Consider the following 19,125-nt stretch of genomic DNA (forward strand, 5'->3'; position numbering starts at 1 on the left):
TCAGAGGGGACACGCAGCTGGGACACAAGCCCAGTAAGAACCCTAGAAGAGCTAAAGAAGAAACTGAGAAATGATTTTTAAAACCCAGTGAGAGCAGTGGAGAAAAGAATGGGAAAAACGGCAGGATGGAGGGAAGAAAATAGGAAAAGAGAATGAGTAGCTTGGAAAAAGAGAGAGAAAAACTTACTGAAGAAAATCACTCAGAGTTAGAATTGGCCTTGTGGAAACTAATGACTTCATGTGACATTAAGAAATAATAACAATGAATGCAAATACTGAAAAAAATGGAATAAATTGTGAAATATGCCATAGGGAAACAACTGACCTGGAAAACATTGAGGAGATTCTAAGAATCCCTGAACTACATGAAAGCTATGAGTGTCCAGACATCATACTTCAAGAAATCATAAATTTGCCTCTATCTCTTAGAACCAGAAGACAAAGTAGAAATTGAAGAGTCCACCAGCCACTCTTGAAACAAACCTCAAATATCAAAATTCATAGAAATATAGCTAAATAATTCACAGAAATATAGCTAAAATCCAGAGCTCTAGGTCAAGGAAAAACTGCTCCAAGTAGTCAAGAAGAAGGAATTCAAGTATTGAGGACCCATAGTAAAGATCACACAGGGTTTATCAGCCACTACTATAAGGAGCAGAGAGCTTAGAATATAATATTCCTGAAGGCCTTGGATCTAGGCGTATACAACCAATAACAATCTGCTCATCAAAATTTGAGTATAATCCTACAAGGGGAAAGTGTATATGTAAAGCAGGAGAGGACTTTCACTCATTCCTGATGAGAAGACCAAAGCTAAAAAGAAAATTTGACATTCAAACACAAGAGTCAAGGGAAGCATAAAAGAGAGAACTCATAAGGGACTAAACAAGGTTAAAGGTTTTTACTTTCTTACGTGGAGAGGTGATGCATGTAACTTCTCAGACCTTTTTCATCACCAGAGGTCATAGAGTGAGTTTAATTAAAGATACGGATATGATTCTGTTGTGTTTGGATTATCTCAAGAAAAAGGAAATAGATGGGAGAGAGGAATACATGGGGAGGGGAAGAAAACTTCACGTCGATGTGGTGTCCAAAGAGAAGTGCGTGCAAGAAGGAGACTGGGAGCAGAAGGTGCCTAAGCCTCCCCCTCATCTGAGCTGCTTAAGAAGGGAACAGTACACAGTTAGATTCAGAAATATATCTTGCCAGCAAGGAAATGAGAAGGAGAGGAAAAACAGGCATAAAAGGGAGGAAAAGGGTAGGTGAAGGGAGGCAGCAGCCAGAAGTAAAGCAGACTCAAAGAAGGAACAGGGAGAAAAGGAAGGAAAGGCATAGGAGAATAGAATGGAGGGAATGCAGTCAGCAGTTCTAACTGTAAATGTGATTAACTCACCCATAAAGTGGAAGAAGATAGAATGGATTAGAAACCAGAATTCAACAATATTTTGTTTACAAGAGACACACAGAGTGAAAAGAAGGATCTGGAGCAGAATTTACTGTGCTTCAGTTAGAGTAAAAAAGGCAGGGATAGCAATCATGATCTCAGACAAAGCAAAGATAGGCCTAATTAAAAGAGAGAAACAGGGAAGCTACATTTATCTAAAATGTGCCATTGACAGTGAATGGCATAGCATGTAAATTCTTAAAGGAAAACTTAATTTTAATTACAGGAAGATAGAAGCATTAAAACTATACTAATGGGGAACCTCAGTTCTCTCTCATCTCTCTCTGATGTGGATAAGTCTGACCACAAAAATAAATCAGAAAGAAGATAAGTAAAATTTTAGAGAAGTTAGCCGTGCTAGACCCCTGGAGAATATTGAATAAAAGTAGAAAGGATAATACCTATCTCACATCTGAGCATGACAGCTTCACAAATAAATCACATATGAAGGCTTAAAAATCCTTTTTAAAATGTGTAAAAGCAGGAATATTGAATGTATCTCCTTAAAGAGTAGATGAGTCCAAAAACAAAGAAATAATTTCATTTGAAAATAATAATGAAAAAAAATCATACCAAAATGTGTGGGATACAACCAAAGCAGTACTTGGGGGAAAATTTATATTTCTAAATGCTTACATTAACAAAGGAGAGAAAAAGCAGACCAGTGAACTGGATGTACGATTAAAATACCAGAAAAACAGTCAAGTTAAAAGCCCTCAGATAAACATCAGAAATAGAAGTCCTGAAAATCAAAGAAAGGAGAAAAGCAAATTACTGATATCAAAAATGAAAAAATATGTTAACAATGAATGAAGAAGTAAAAAGTTACTAGGAACTAGTTTGCCCAACTATATGCCAGTGTAACTGACAATCTAAATGAAATTAATGAACATTTACAAATATATAAAATTGTCCAGATAACCAGAACAGGAAACAGAATACTTAAAATAACCCTATCTTGGAAAAAGAAATTAAACCCTAAATTGAGCTCCCTCCAAAACAAAACTCAGGACTGGATACCTTTACAAGTGAATTCTACCAAACATTTTAAAAACAATTAATTCTTATACTGCATAAATGTTTTTAAAAAATAAGTGAAAGAGGCCTACCAAATTATATTTATGGCACAAATATTGTCTTGATGCCTAAAGCAGGGAGAGTTAAAACAGTGAAAGGAAGCTATCAACCAGTTTCCCTAATGAATATTGATACGAAATGTTTAAATAAATTGCTAGCAAGGTTACAACACTATGTCACAAAAATCATACACTATGAATTGTCTGGATTTCTATCAGGAATTCAGGACTGATTCATCATTAGGAAAATTATAAGTGTAATTTATGATAACTATAAACAACAGAAACATTATTTCAGTAGATACGGACAAAACTTTTGACAAAATACGACATATGTTACTGTTAAAAAACACTAGAAGGCATAGGAAAAGACAAAGCTTTCCTTAAAATCATAAGGAAGCAAACATTGGTAATGGGGATAAACTAGAGGCTTTATAGAATTCAGTATTGTGATAGAAGTGATGCATGTATATAGGTGTGTGTACACAGAGAGCAGTGAGACAAAAAGGAATCGAAGGAATAAAAATAGGCAGTGAGGAAACAAAGCTGTCACTCTCTGTGGATGATGCGACATGGTGGTGTATTTCCAGATCTAATCAGACAATCAACAGCTTCAGCAAAATTGAGGGTAGCAAATAAACGGTCACCATTTCTGTTATTACCAACAAAGCCCGACAGGAAGAACTGTAGAAAGTACAAATCGTTTGAGGCCAAATCTTGGCCTGCCTGCCAAGACCCACCCAGGAGCTATAGAAACAGTTATAAAACTCCATGCAAATAAAGCCATCTGAAGAATTGGAGAAATATCAATTATGCCTGGGTAAGCCAAGACAATGTGATAAAAAAGACAGCACTCCTGAAATTAATTTACTTATTCAGGGCCGTGCCAAAGAGTTACTTTTTAGAACTAGAAATATTAATAACAAAAAACATCTAGAAGAACGAAAGGTTCAAGGTCATGTGTACAGTCAAGCCAAAAGATTCCTGCATTAACCATACCTCAAAGGTCAAGACTGTGGAGAATCGGTGCAAAAACATGCAGAGTTTGGGGGCTAGCCTTGCTGGATCTCAGAAGTGTATTACAGAGCCAGAGTCATTGAAACAGTTTGGTCCTGGATAAGAACAAGAGTCGTTGATCATTGGAACAGATTAGTTATAAAATATACAGAAGAAAATGACTGCAGTAACCTAGTGTTTGATAAACCCAAAGATCCCAGATTTGGGGGTAAGAACTCCCAATTTAACAAAAACTGCTGGGAAAACTGGAAAGAAGCCTGGCAGAAACTAAGTATAGACTAGTATTTCACAATGTATGTACAAGATAAACTCAAAATGGGTGTATGATTTTGATAGGGGGAATATTATAAGCAGGTTAGTGAAGCAGAGAAGAAATTGCTTTTAGATCTGTGAAAAAGAAGAGTTCACGACTGAACAAGAGGCAGAGGCTCCCAGGACATAAAATGAGTAATATTTGATTATATAAAATTAGAAGGGTTTTGTATAAAAATATCCAATATGTATAAAATTAGAAGAAAAGCGGGAAACTGAGGGAAAATATCTTTGCAGTGAGCTTCTCTGATGATGGTCTCATTTCAAAGATTTATAGAGAACAGATTCAAATTTATAAGAGAATTGATCAGGGGATATGAATAGGTGGTAGTCAGAGGAGCATTAAAAAGCTAGCAGTAATCATATCTTAAAAAGTGCTCTCAAACACAAATTAAAACAACTCTGAAATACCACCTCACATCCATCTGATTGGCTAAGATGATCAAAAAGGAATTTGACAAATGCTAGAGTGGCTGAGGGAAAATAGGGAGCTAGCACATTGTTGGAGGGGCTGTGAAGTGGTCCAGCTATTCTGGAGAACAATTTGGAACTATGCCCAAAGGGCTAAAAAATTACGCATACCCTTTGATCCAGCAATACACTCCAGCTCTTTTTGTCGTGGCAAAGAATTGGAAATGAAGAGGATGCCCGTCAATTGGGGAATAGCTGGATAGGTTATGGTATATGATTGTAATGGAATGCTTTTGTGCTATAAGAAATGATGAAGGGGATTGTTTCAGAGAAACTTGGGAAGACCTGTATGAACTGATGCAAAGTAGTAAAATTAGCAGAACTGGGATAACAGAAACTGCAGTATTGTAAAGAGAATCAACTTGAGAAAGGCTCAGTAGCTATCCACACAATGACCTACCATAACTCTAGAGGACTCAGTATTAAATGCTGCCCACCTCCAGAGAGAGAATTGGTGGACTCAGTGTAGACTGGGTGGGAGGAGGGTAGAGGAATGTTTAATGCAGGAATCTTTTAGCTTGACTGTGCACATTTGTAATGGACTTTGTATCTCTTGCCTTCTCAGTCAAGGAGGGAGGAGGGAGGGGGAGGGGAAGAATCTGGAACTGAAAACAAAATAAAATTGAATTTTTAAACATCTGATCCAGTGTTGGAACAGGAACTCCAAGAACTGGTGAGTGTTAGAAGGACCACTCCCTACCTGCTGACCCTGAAAAAAGGGTTGCTCTCGGAAAGGCAAATGCCTGAGAAATTAAGTTTGTGTTAAACTAAGACGTGGCCTTGGAGTATAGTGTCCAATGATGGTACTGGACTCCGGAGACTAAAATTTAAATTAATTCATTGCTAAACTAGAAGATGAGATTGGGTTGTGATCTACATGATTGGAGGGAGTGTCCCCATCAGTGAGATCCCCAGAGCTCTCTACTCTTCTTAGGTTTTTCTAAAGCTGCTAGTACCACTTGACTATAACTCGGGAAGGCTGGCTGCCTAGTTTTGCATTCCAGGGTCAGCACCCTACTTTGTGGGGAAGATGGGGTGAAAAATACCTCCCTTTGACCATCAGGGTTCTTGGGGATGCCTCCATTTTGAATCTTTCATTCTTCCTTACTGAATATGGGCAAGGGCACTGCCAGGCAGTAGTGGTGTGGGCTGGTCCCCTGCAGACATGTGCCAGGCAGTCTGCTATTGAATGGTGTGTACACTGCACATGCTTATACTCTGTCACTGTTACAGGCGCTAGTCAACAACCCCAAAATTGAAGTAGTAGATGGGAAGTACACCTTCAAGCCCAAGTACAACCTTAAAGATAAGAAGGCCTTGCTTCGGCTCCTGGACAAGCATGACCAGAGAGGCTTGGGAGGGATCCTCCTAGAAGACATTGAGGAGGGGCTGCCCAATGCACAGAAAGCCATCAAGGTAATTGTATGGTGCTCGTGTGTTTGATCACCAGACATGGAGAACGCTTTGGTTTTTATGATTTTAAACACCCTTCCATGGAAGTGGCCAGGAGTCTGGGGGGTAGCAGGGGCCATTGTGGTGACAGAGCTGCATGCTAGACACCTGATATGTCCTTTATACAGGGAACACTGAACCACTGAAAGCTCATGACTCTGAGCCCTTGCACCAGGACTGAAGTATACTCAGATCACAAGAGAGTTGCCTCTTGCCACAAGTCTGTGCTGCTGGTTAGAATGAGAGCTCTGGCCCCTTAGTGTTGGAGGGAAACTGGAGGGGGAGTTGGGGAGCATGTGTTCTTAGCTAGAGGAAACCCCCATTTACATTATTCTGGGCTCTGACAGAGTTGTTACAGTAGTCAGGCCTAGAGGAGTGGGCGGATCACACTGGAGGTAGGTGGAAAAGGTCTGAATAGACCAGTTTGGCTAGAATTCAAGTTCATGGAAAGGAGCCATGGGGAAACAAAGACAGGTAGAGAAGGCCAAGAATTTGGACTTTATCCTGTGGGCACTGTGGAGATCTTGGATAGTTTTCAGCGATCAGAGTGATACTGATGTCTAGGGAGGTGAGTCAAATTTATAAAAAGAAAAACCATTCAATCGATTAAATGGTCAGCACAACAGGTAATTTTCAGATAAAGAAATCTAAGCCGTTGATAGTCATTTGAACAAGTACTCTGAATCACTAATAGAGAAATGCACATCAGAACAATTCCGAGGGACCACCTCACACCCACCAGACAGGTAACCTGACAGAATAGGAAAATGACAGATGCTAGAGGGGATGGGGAAAAATAGGGGCACTAGCATATTGTTGGTGCAGCTGTGAACTGGTCCATCCATTCTAGAGAACAGTATTGGAACTATGCAGACTCTTTGACCCAGCAGTCACTCCTAGGTCTGTAGCCAAAGAGGTCAGAGAAAAAGGAAAAGGACCCAGATGTTGGAAATGTTTACAGCAGCTCTTTTTGTGGTGACAAAATGGAGGGGATGTCCATCCTTTGGGGAATGGCTGAGCATATTGTGATCTGTGATTGTGACGGAATCCTCTTGTTGGTTTCAGAAAAAAAATGGAAAGTTGGCATCCATTTGTGGTGGAGATGGCAAGGGAGTAGACATCTTTATGTAGCCTCCAGAGCTTGCTTTTGTCATTCTAGAATCCTACCATCCTTCTGAGTTTCTTGGTCTGGCTTTCCCCTGGGGGTTGGGACTTCTCTGAAGCTAGCCTGTGGGGATGCATTAGACTTGTCATAAGCAGCAGCTCTGGCACTGGCATTTCTTCTGGCTGAGGGTTTGGGGGGAGCAGGTGTTTCACAGGATTCAGAGTGCTACAGATGGCCACACCCTGTCACATCTGGACTTCCTTCCTGTCTCCATTGTAAGGAAGCCCATGGATGGCCTGAATTGTCACATATTTTGCTCATTCTGATTATAGAATTTAAGCTTACATCAGATTGCTATTGACAGAATTTGTTTTAAGCCAAAACTTAAGATTCTTGCAGAATTATCACAAAGTCACAAACCCATTAGAGACAACTAATTTGCAAGGTGATTTAAGAGAATAACTGGAGCCATGGACAGACTCTTTTAGGGAGCTCCTTGAGCAGTCTAGCTGTGGATTCAGGAGGTAAATGTAGTTTGTGAGAGCTTACAGTCCCTCTCTCCTACCCTTCCCCTTTCCCCCCTGCCCCGCGGCATTGCTGGCTCCCCTCACCATGGGAGCCTTGGGGAATGATGACGTGAGAAGAGCTGGGCTTGGTCATTTTGTGTCCTTCTCATTGGAAGTCCATGGAATTGGGCTGTCATCTCCTGCCGCTGCCACCAGGGAAAAGTCTAGAATGTCATAAGGGCATAGATTGAGGCAGAATAGGACTAAATAGGAATACCCTGAGTTCAGATACTGTCTCAGATACTTCCTAGCTGTGGGACCCTGGGCAAGTCACTTCACCCTGTTTGCCAAAGTTTCCTCATCTGTAAAGTGAGCTGGAGAAGGAAATGGCCAACACCTCAGGTATCTTTGCCAAGACAACCCCAAGTAGGATCATGAAGAGTCTGATATGACTGAACAACAGGACCTTGGAGGTCTGACCTCGTCATATTACAGGGGAGGAACTGAGGCCCAGAAAGAGGAATCTACCTCCCCAAGGGCAAGCAGATATAAAGTAGCCCCAGGCCTCTGTCTCAAAGCTGTCGTAAACACAAAGGGCTTTTTCCTTGTTTTTAAATTCTCTCAGGTTCTGAAACTTGCCTCATTTATCCATTTGGATCTTGAATAATGGCATAGGTATTTCTTCAGCACCACTCTGCCAAAGCCCTCCTCCTGTAGCTTCCCTTGGCCCTTGGCCTCTGAAAGCCTGTTAGATGCTTGGAACCTCCTGGGAAAAGGTGTTACTGGTCAGTCTAGGTCAAGGGGATTGTGCTGGCCCATCATAAGGTTACTTAAGGCCACATGGGGAATAGCTACTTTGGTTCACACTCAGGGGGCAAGGTCTCTGTCTCCCAGCCCGTGAAGGTCTTAGAGCTTTCAAAATGTTCCTGACCTAAGGGGAGTTCCCCCCAGCGAACATGCTGTTCTCTGGGGGTGATTCCATGTGGTTGCTTTCTGGTGCAGATGCTTTGAGACAAGAAGAGGTTGTAGTCTGCATTACCATACAGTACTGTGAATTTCAGAGGAGGGCACTGACACATAGCTCTTTGGAAGGGTCAGGATACCTCCTTTCAGAGAGTATGGAAGAAAGCGTGGTCTTGGGGTTGGGGGGAGAGACCTGGGTTCAAATGCTGCCTTGGGCACTGATCAAATGAGATGGCCTTTGTAGAGTGTGCTCTGTGGGCCTTCAAGCCTTGGGCAGTGTTCTCTTTGCTCTTAGTACCATATGAGCTGAGCGTGGGTTTTTGTGACAATAGTTGTTGTCTGTACAACAGACAACATCTCTTAACATCCCCAGGTTTACATCCCTTGTTTGTCCAAGGAGGTCCTAGACTCTTGGGGCCTCCTTCTTTTCAGGACTCCGCATCCTGACTGACCTTTGGGTTCTCACTGTCATCACCCCATCCTGATTTGTGTGATTGCTGGCCCCGTCAGCTCTACACACACAAGGTGTGAGGGGAGTGGTGTTCAAACCAATGGGTGCCTTGGAATTGAAGTTCATCACTGCTCACCATGACCACTGTGTGTAATGTTAATGGAATGGGAAGATCTTTTCCTCCCATTAATAGGCTTATGTGACCTGCTTTGAGCTTGGGCCCAGCTCACTGCTGTGATGGAAACTGAGTCACATGGATCCCATGGTGGGAGCATGAAGTGAGTGAGGCAGAGCTGAGGCAGAGAAGCTAGCATGAGTGAGAGAGGGAGGAATATTGCCTGGGGAGGCTTGTTTGTGGGGGAAGCCTAATAGAGGGAAGGCTTGGGGATGTCGGTGATGTGTATAAGCTTCTGTTACCATGGTGGAATCGGCTTTCTGGTATCTGAATAAATACCTTGGTTTCGTCTTTGAAGAAGAGAATTGTTATGTTTTTTGATTCAGCCCTGGAAATCTGTCTGCATGTTTGTAGTGGCTCCTGTGGGTGTAGCATTGGCAGTGTATTGTGTGCGCGCAGGAGAGTCACTTCTCTGTCTTTATAAATTACAGGCCTTAGGGGACCAGATCATCTTTGTCACACGTCCTGACAAAAAGAAGATCCTTTTTTACAATGATAAGAACTGTCAGTTTACTGTGGATGAAGGTAAGTCAGCAGTGGGAAAAGGGGCGCCAGGGTCTGAGTTGGGCTTCATGACCCCGGTGGGTTTGATAACGTTTGGTACTGTTGTCTTCATCATCACGGATGGACATGCCTCCAGCTGCCGGGCGCTGCTCATTTCCCAAGACTTCACACCTGATGATTGTGACCACTTTTGTAGTCATGTCACCTGCCTGATGGGGAAGGGTCAAGTTTTGAAGGTCGTCATGGGGGGCCTTGCACCCTCCCTTTCCCCCAGCCACCTGCCCAGATGGTACCATCCGATGGTGTGTAGATGTCGCTGTCCTTGCAGGGTAGGTGGGCCAAGCAGAGGTTAATGGACTCTCCTGTTAGAAGTGGGATCAAACCTAGATCTCATTTGACCCCCACTTCCAACTCTCTTTGCCTGCCTTTTGTCACACGCGCGACTTTGTCACTTTAGTTTTGGTAGTTTGATTGCAACAAATATTTTAATACTCTGACATGAGGAGAAAAATAAGAGAAGATTAGATTGCTGGCTGGCATTCAAGAAGGGGAACAGCATCTAGGATGAGTCGGGAACCGTCTTTAGGACAGGACTGCTTTGTCATGAACATTAAGACTTTTCCACAGAACCATGATCATGTGCTATTTCTCACCTTTGTTGTGATGAGTGAGGGGTCGCGGCAAGGTGCAGGGCCCAAGCTTCAGGCTCCTTGGGGTGCTCACACGTTCAGTTTTGGGGTCACACCACTCCATCACTCAAGGTTAGAGAGCTGGGGTCCCCATTTTTATTTGAAATCCTTAATATGATGACGATGAGGGGCTTTGGCGGAAAAGGGAGGGATCGTGCTATGTCCGTAGAATCACCATTCACAGATACCACAGTAATGGTTCTCAGGAACCCACTTGTGACTTTGTCTTGTTCCACACAAAGTGCTTGGCTAATTAGAAGGCAAAAAGATTGTTTGCACCGAGAAAACTACAATACGCATTCCACCAGGTAGACTTTTTGTTCCTGACACAGCGTTTTGAAAAGCAAATCAAATTTTGTTCTCAGTAACCTGCCATTTCATGCCAGTGCAGTAATACTAGGAAGGCAGAGCGGTGTCCCCACCCCCTCCTCCGCTTGGTTGTTTATAAACCTCATCATCCAGGTTCTTAGTTAACAGATGTCTTCCTTTCTGCAGCATGCAGCATTTCTGTTTTTCACAGTACGCCTTTATTGATATTCACATTTTACACCGTCCGCATTTCTCCCAGTGTTCCTCTGCCTTCTCCCCAGAGGGTCCTCTGATAGAGCAAAGAATATTTTTAAGAAAAAGAGGAAAGGAAAAAAAAATCAGTAAATCTGAGTAATCGGTATGGACAGATGCTGCAAATCTGCATGCTCTTTCTGGGCGTTGGCTTGCTCTGTCTCTTCTTTGGGGCTGTGTCTGCACCTTCTCTTGGGATCGTTCACAGGTGCAGCATGCTGTTTTCTTGGCACTGCTGGCTTTGCATCCGCTCTGGCAGATATTTCCCTGCTTCTCTGGGTACTTCCGAGTACATTTCTTGTGCTACAGTGGCATTCCCCGTAGCTTCTGCTGTAATGAGATTCTGTGTCCCTTTGAATGGGCCTTTACCTTACGTAAATTTACAAATAACCAGTGAGTTTCTCCATCTTTGGCTTGGTCACTAAGATCCCTCGTGGCTATATGGAGAGAAGTGCATTGTTGTTTTCATTCTTGTGAGGTATTCGTCAGGCCAGCATGGACTGTGTTTTTCAGGCTGTGTTCACCAACACACGGCTCAGCTTTTACAGTCAGTCCTGGGCACTGCTGATCTGCCAGGGCACGGGAAGGTGGGCATCTTCATCACCACAGCCGGCTCCATCCTCTTTCTTGAGTCATGCATGCATCCATCCCTGGAGCATCTGGGCAGGTGTGGGCCCTCTTCTGACCTGCAGGTGGCAGCATCACCATTCCTATCCAGAGCCTGGTGAAACATAAGTGAACAAGGGGGAGGAGGGAGATACCTAGTGTCAGACATCCCGCTTGTACCAGCCACACCCTGCTTTCAGATGTCTCACCTGGGCGCTAAGAAGCCCCACTGTCTGGGTGCCGGCCCCTGCTCTGCCACCAGTGCCCATCCCCCAATGGGGTGGAATTGGCACAGCCTTTTGAGGCAGGCACCATAAGTATGCTCATGTTTCACATAGGGGAGCAGTCTCTGGGAGCGACTTGTCCATGATCACCTGGCCTCGATTCTTAGCTCAGTGCTTTCTATCGACCTGGACATGCTGTAGCTCTGAAGGGACATTGCATTTACGTATTTTAGAAAACATTTTATTGATGCCCTTTGTTTTAACATCACCGTCATTTTCAGATGTCTGCCTCTCCTGCCCCCTCTCCAGAGAATCATTCCTGGTAACAGATTAAAGACACTTCAGAGAAGCTAGCCAAGTCCCACCTGTCTCTGACAAACGGACCCCTTTAGGCTCTTGCCTTTAGAAAGAAGGCGAGGATCACGTCATTGCTTTCAGTTTGGTTATCTGTTCTTTCCATTTACCTTGTGGGAGTCATTGTGTATTTCACTAGTTCAGCTTAATTTCGCTTTGCATCATGGCCTGTGTCTTCCCATGATTCTCTGTATTCATCTTATCTCTCCTTCTTTATAGCACAGTTATATTCCATTACAGAATTAGCAGAGAATCATCAAGGAAACTGAGACAGCTAAGTTAGTGCTTCAGTAAGATCTCAGGACACAAAGCAAACTAACAAAAAAACCCATAGCAGGAACAGAGAGAATGATTGAGAAAGGACTTCGCATTCATGAGTGCGGCAAGAGGCATGAAATAGCTGGGAGTTAGTCTAACAGGGCATGCTTTCAACCCGCCTACAGGAAGGTGCCAGCACACAATGAAACAGTGCCCGAGAAGTCCCCTGGGCCTGCACTGAGCTTGTGTGTCTGAGGGACTCTGGGGTGGAGGGCCCGGGGGGGTGGCTCTTTTCTTGCTCTGCTGGATCAGTTGTTTCCTCCTTCCACTTGCTCTGTGCTGTTCATCACACGTTACTGGTCTATACCTCTCCTAGATTATAAACCCCTTGAGAGGAAGTGCCCACTATTATTTGTCCTTTTGTTGCGCCCCAGTTCTTTTCACGGGGACAGGGAATTAATACGTGTTTGAATGGACTGAGTAAACATGAGGTTTATTCCTTGGTTTAGAGAACAGTTTTTTATGAAGCAGGTCAGGAAGGCATCAAGTCATGTTATTTGAGAAATACAGAATTTCAGATTTAGAAGATACTTTTTGGGTCATTTACTTTTGCCATCATATCTTCCATCATAGGTCTCTTGATGAGAGGTGACCCCTCAAGGTAATGCCCCCTGGTCTCGTGAGTCCCCTAATCCCACTGCTGCCCCTCTGGCCTTCTACAGCACACATTGGTTTTACAGGGCTCTTGGCCTTAGACTTCTGTGTCAGTGATTTAGGGTTAGGGTTACCCTGTGAGGAACATCGAAGTTCCCAGGCTAAGTCCAAATCTGAATAATTTGGCAGTCCGAGGCTTCGTATAAGATATATTGGAATAAAAAAGAAGGAAGCTCGTTGTTTTATTTTTGTCTAGTTTGTGAACTGACCTTGCTAACTGTAGACCTGGACCTCTGGAACAAAAGGAGTGAGCTGTACCGGTCACTACCTGGACGAGGCCCAGGCATCCCTGAACATTCAGGCCTTGGCATGAATGACAGCTGTGCTGGTGAAAAGCTTACTTAGCTCTCTCATCAGTCAGATTGTCTTCTCTTTGGTATTTCTGTAAGATACAGAAATGCAGTAGTTTGGGGAGGAAATAACTCTCTCAAGAAGGTTTTCAGAAAAGAAAAAAAGGAGATGTTTTATGAAAGCAGAGGCCACCATGGCATGTGATCCAGTAGTGCCAGTGGTCTTCTTTAAGATAACCCTATGTTGCCTTGGACTCTTGGCCGGAAGTTCTTTTTGAGTATCAGTCAATCAGTCCACAAGCACATAAGTGTTTTCAATGTCCTGCACTGTGCTGGGCCCTGGGGATACAAAGAAAGGCAGAAGTCTGGTTCCTAACCTCAGAGCTCACGGTCCCCAGGGGGAAACAACTTAGATCAAAGATGGAAGCATTGTCAGAATGGAAGCTGATCTCAAAGGGAAGACCTAGCACTGAAGGTGGAGGATGGGCCTAGAAAGACCTGCAGAAGGTGGTCTGTGAGCTGGGACACAGAGAGGAGAAGGGCCACTCTTTCCCTGCCATCATCGGATGATGGAGCACAGGAAGGTGGAGGAAGGTGGAAGGTTGGGAAAGGGATAGGTTCTGAGGGACTTTCAAGGCTCAGCAAGATGTTACAGTCTGGGAGACATTAGGAAGTTTATGAATGAGGGAATGAAGCAGTTCCTTCACCTCTGTGCCAAGTGCTGTGCTGAGTGCTAATGAGGGAGGTGGCATCCATGGACAGCATGTCAAGTGGAGGGAGGGCCCTGGGCCACACCCCCACTTTGAGAAGATTGCTGGAAGCTGATTGGAGATGGGTTGGAGTGTGGAGAGACTCAGAGCTGGGAGGCCAACCCGTGAGCTACTGCAGTCATTCTGGTGTGAGGCCATGAGGTACTGCTCCAGGATGGCTGCTGTGTGAGTCAAAGGTAGTGGGGAGATAGAGATGATAAGACTTGGTGGGAGTGAGGAATTGAGGGTGATACCAGAGTTGGGACCTAGGCACTAGAAAGATGGTGATATTCCAAAACTGATCATCTTTTGGGTCAAGGGAAGTTTGGGAAGGAAAGTTGATTTCTGTTTTATACATACTGGTTTTAAGATACCTTTGGGACATCCAGTTCAAGAAGTCTACGAGGTGATACAAGACTGACGTTCCAGAGAGAGGTTGGGGCTGAATTGCCTCTATGGAAGTAGTTGAACCCATGAATACTGAAGAGATCATGAACTGAAGTCATATAGAAGGGGAAAGGAGAGGATCTAGGACAGAGCCTTAAGGGTAGACCCACATATAGATCTAGCAAAGATAAATAAAGAGTATTTGGACCCCAAGACAGTGAAAATCTAGAGAGAAGTTTCCATAGAGGTGGATGAGCAGGGTCAGAGAGAAGAAGCAAGAAAAGGCTATTTATTGATTTGGCCCTTAAGAGGTCATCGGTGGCATTAGAGGAAGCACTCAAACTCGTGGACATGCTGAACACCTCTGCCTCCTGACGGTAAGAAAGTTGGGGTGAACAAAGTGCGATTCCATTTCTTGTGCACTTACCACTCTGTCTTCTTCTGATGGATTTAGAACTCAGCCAGCCATTTCTTAGGTCTCTGTGAAAGAAGCGTGTTCCCCAACTCTTGGTTCCCCGACCCTACCCTAGCAAATGAACACAGAGAAATTCTGTTCCCCGTCAGTCAGTCAGTATACTCTTATTAAGCATCTAATATGTGCCAACCACTGTTAAGTGCCTTCTGCTCCCTCAGAACTCTCTAAGCTAATCTGCTTACCAGTTGAATGCTGAGTTCCATTACATGTGGGGCACATATACTGGGGTTTAGAGAGTTTACTTTGTTTTGAGTTTTGGTTTTGACTGAAACTTGTTGCTTTTACTAAATGTGGAGAAAACTGTTTGGGGGATTGCTGCCGGGGTGTTGGCAGCATAACCTTTGAAGAAATACTACTGCTGGTGTGCTCCTCTGAGCTTAACGCCGAGCAAATGTTTCCTTTTTTAAAATTTAAATTTATTGCTTTCTGTTAACAAAAAACACCTCCCACTTCCATCTCTTCCCTCCCTGACCCAGGAGGGGTGGAGCGGACAAACAAACTGCAAAGTCCTTGTAACAAATAGACTTCACATAGCCTAACCAATTCCTGCATTTCCTGCACTGGTCATGATGTCTCAGTTTACCCTAAGCCTGTCACCTCTCTTTCAAGAGTATGTTTTGTCCTGGGTCTTGTGGAATCCTGGCTAGTTATTGTGTTGGCCAGAGTTATCTGGCCCCTCTTATTAAAAAAAAGGGCATGACAAGAGAGGAGTGTGATGGGCTCTAGCTTTGAGCTGCCCCTCCTCTCTCTCCCCCATCCAGAACCCATCCTTTATTATTTTTATTTTCATTTTAAGCCTCTTGTCACCATCCACTCTCTGTAGTCACTCTCTTCATGTAGTCTTCTTATTCTCTCCCTTCTGCCTTTTTCCTCCTATTTCCCTGTTGAGTGAAATTTATTTCCTCACCCAACTCTGTATGTGTGTATGTATGTGATGTGTGTGTGTGTACTGTCTTGTTTATATGGGGAGGTGTTATGTGTATGTGGTATGTATGAATGTGTGTGGTGTGTGTGTACGTGCATGCGTTGGTTCTTCCCTCATTTGAACAATTCAGATGAAATTCAGGTTTGTGCTGCCTTCCACCCTGTACTCTTTCTTCCTCGTTGTTTTGTTAGGGTGGCCTAATCACACACCCAAATTATGTGAGATAATTTCTCCCACTCTTCCTCTCCCCCTCTGCAAGTATTCCTTTCCCTTTTCTTTCCTCTTTCAAGGTCATTAACACATAAAACTAAAACTCCATTCCCAGGCTTTCTGTTGTATTAGATTTCCGAATTGTCTCCCCGTATTGGAATGTAAATAGTTCTTGTTCTTTAGTCCCTCGTGATGGCTGCTCTTCTATTTGCCTTTTTATTTTTCTTTTGACTCCTGTGTTTATGTTTGAGCTTCTCTAGAGCTCTTGTCTTTTCATCTGAAATGCTTAGAAGCTCTCTGTTTCATTAAAGATCTATTTTCCCCCTGTAGGATTATACTTAGTTTTGCTGGGTAAATTAATCTTGATGATAAACCTTTATGATTTGCCTTCTTGAAGATGATATTCTGAGCTTTCCATACCTTTTAAGTAGTGCCCACTAAGGCTTGTGTGATCCTGGAACTGGAATCTGTTCATTCTGGCTACGGATAGGTTTTTCGTCTTTGTTTTCACTTAGACGTTCTGCATTTCAGCTATAATGTTCCTTGGACTTCTCATTTTGGGGTTCCCTTCAGAAGTTACATGGTCAGTTCTTTCTGTTTTCTCTTTGCCCATTGGTTCTAAGATACCAGGAAAGATAGCAGGAATTTCATGAAATATGTTGTTTCGGCTCTTTTTGCTTATAGCTTTGAGGTTGTCCAGCCAGTCTGAAATCACCTGGCCTTGATCTGTTCTCCAGGTCAGTTATTTTTGTCATGAAACACCTTCCAGTTATTTTTTTCTTCCAGTTGTTAAATTTTGCTTTTTAATATTCCTTGTATTTAGTCTGTTCTGACCATCAAGACGTCTTTGGCTTGGTGTGGCTTTATTCCTCTTGTTTCAAGCTATTAATTCTCTTTCCAGTTCTTCTTTAACTCTCATTTCTTTCCGTTGTTCTCGTCTTCTCTTTCTTTTCCAGATGCTCCTTCTAGTGCCTGTGTTTGATTTAGAAAGTCATGTTTAGCTCTTGTTTTGAACTCTTGCTTCATCTCTTATTAGAATTGTAGTTGAACTTGTCCCCAAGTTGTCTTCCTCTTTGCAGGTTGGCTTATAGATATTTTGGAGTCATTCTCTTCTCTTGTCTTTGTGTCTTAAACGTTCTCATCACCATAGTGGTTCATTTTGGTGGGATATTTGTGTGTGTGTTTGTGTGTGTGTGCTTATCCTTCCCCCCTTTGGACTTTACTACACTGTACTTGGACCTGTTTTATGTCTTCTTCCTTCCTGCTACTGTGTTCCTTGGCTATTAAATGTATTGTGCTGTCTTCTAGGATTTCAGGGACAGTTCAGGATGGGGACCTACAAGCTTTTAGTGTGCTCAAAGCAATCTGATCCAGACAAAGTGTGACTGCTGCCTTTCTGGTATGAGTGCTGCCAGGCCCTGTCCTGTATTTGGGTCTAAGCCACATTCCTGTGGGCTTGCCCTTGATTAGAGCCCCAGTAGACTGCTGCTGTCTCCAGCTCTTGTCAGACAGCTGGAAATATCTGTTGAATCAGAGTGATAACTGGAGGCTTCCCTTTGGTCTGGGACTCCTTCCCTGTCTGGGCTGGATCTGCTATCCCATTGCTTCCTCAGCATTGGAGCCGCACAGTTGGCACTTGCTTGTATACTTGCTCAACGTTTCAGATGTGGCTGAGGGCCCACTGCTGCATGTTGCCCTTGATCACCACCTGCAGTTGCCACTCTCCTCCTTTAGTCCATGCTGGATCTTGGTCCCTAGCATTGGGTCGTGAGCAGCAGAGCTATGAGTTACCATCTTTTCCAGCTCCTTGCTTCTGCCAATCCTCTTCTCAGTGCTATGTGGGAAGCCTGCACATGTGTTTTTGGGTAGATCTCATTTCTTTCTGCTAGAACAAGGACTCATCAAGGTTTTTTTCTTGGATATCCTTATCAGGATTTAGTTTGGGGTGATTTCTAGATGTAGCGAAGATCCTGGCTGTACTACTTCTTGGATGGATTCCTCCAAGATTTTCCTTTCCCTGGGCTCTTTTCTGTTCTAGTTCCACCTTCTAGATGCCAGAGGCATATTAAAGCTTCCTTGTTTACATGAATAAAGATTTCTTCTTTTAATTTCAACTCTGAAGTGAAGGATTATGTCTGAGTCTTGATTTTCATTGGGTACTAGACAGAGGCTGCAGTCCTTGAATGTCAAGTGATGCAGTGATGCTTTATTCATGCAGAATTTCAGAAACTTTGGAGGAGCATTACTGTGGATTCTATGGATGAGGAGAAAATTGAAGAGTATCTGAAGCGACAGGGGATTTCTTCTATGCAGGAGTCTGGACCAAAGAAAGTGGTATGTATGATCCAGAAGGGCTGTTTCAGTCGTACTGAATCAGGAGGGGCTGTCATGGAGAGGAGCTGGTGAAAACAGCCAGGTGTTTTAAGATGCTTTCTGGAGAAAGTAATGGACAGATGCACAACAAGCTGTTTTTAGCTACTTGAGGCCTCTCCATGTCTGACGTCCTTGCCCAGCTTGTCTAGGAAGGAGATTACTAGATTGCAGGTTCGTTGAATTTTCTTCCTTGATCTCAGATTGTTTTCCAGAGTAGATGAGTTCCAGAATAGAACAGTTCATATCTCTGTGATAGTAGATTAGTAAGCTAGGACTCACAGACTGGTAGCATCACTGGAAGAAAATTGTTGTTAAAAAAAAAAAAAGATGGGACTGTGTTTCAGGGAAAGCTTTAGGGCTTTTCAAAAGTAGTAGGCACTCAGCCCACTTCTCCCTTCTCCCTTCCCCTTCTTGTTTTTTTGGGATCCAAGGGATTGTCCATTGGACTGACAGATGAACTCATGACCTTTCTTCCAACCTTGTGTTCATTCCCTTTTTACAAGAGAGCAAGTGATTCTGCTGAGCAGTAGACCAGAAAGAAGAAAAATGAGAGCTCAGTCTCCCCCATCAGCAGCACATCTTTTCATATCTGTAAATGTAGAATCTGTTTCCTTTCTCTCCATGATCTGGCCTCTCTCATCTCTTAACCCTTAGTGTGCTTACCGGATCCATTTTCACTGGCCTCCCCATTCCCATTCTGATGGTGAAGGCATTGACACACACATGTTTCTGTTGGTCTGACTTGGAGGGCCTTCCTTAAATCAGTACCAGACCAGATCCGAGGCACAACCTGAACCTGTCTCCCCCAGGGCAAATGAGCCTGACCCAGGGTAC

The 19,125-nt window shown here is 43.5% G+C and overlaps 1 protein-coding gene across 4 annotated transcripts in view; it reads left to right on the forward strand.

Annotated features, from left to right (window-relative positions):
* Positions 1-19,125, forward strand: part of GTF2E2 (general transcription factor IIE subunit 2) — a 77,762-nt gene that overhangs the window by 55,813 nt on the left and 2,824 nt on the right. For 3 of the 4 annotated variants that reach the window (XM_072625493.1, XM_072625495.1, XM_072625494.1), the window contains exons 5-7: positions 5,554-5,736; positions 9,404-9,497; positions 18,137-18,252. In XM_072625493.1, coding sequence (XP_072481594.1) covers positions 5,554-5,736; positions 9,404-9,497; positions 18,137-18,252 — 393 coding nt within the window. The remainder of the gene's footprint in view (positions 1-5,553; positions 5,737-9,403; positions 9,498-18,136; positions 18,253-19,125) is intronic. The other variant, XM_072625497.1, reaches the window with a different exon arrangement.

This window comes from Notamacropus eugenii, chromosome 7 (assembly GCF_028372415.1).
Source record: "Notamacropus eugenii isolate mMacEug1 chromosome 7, mMacEug1.pri_v2, whole genome shotgun sequence".
Taxonomy (NCBI): domain Eukaryota; kingdom Metazoa; phylum Chordata; class Mammalia; order Diprotodontia; family Macropodidae; genus Notamacropus; species Notamacropus eugenii.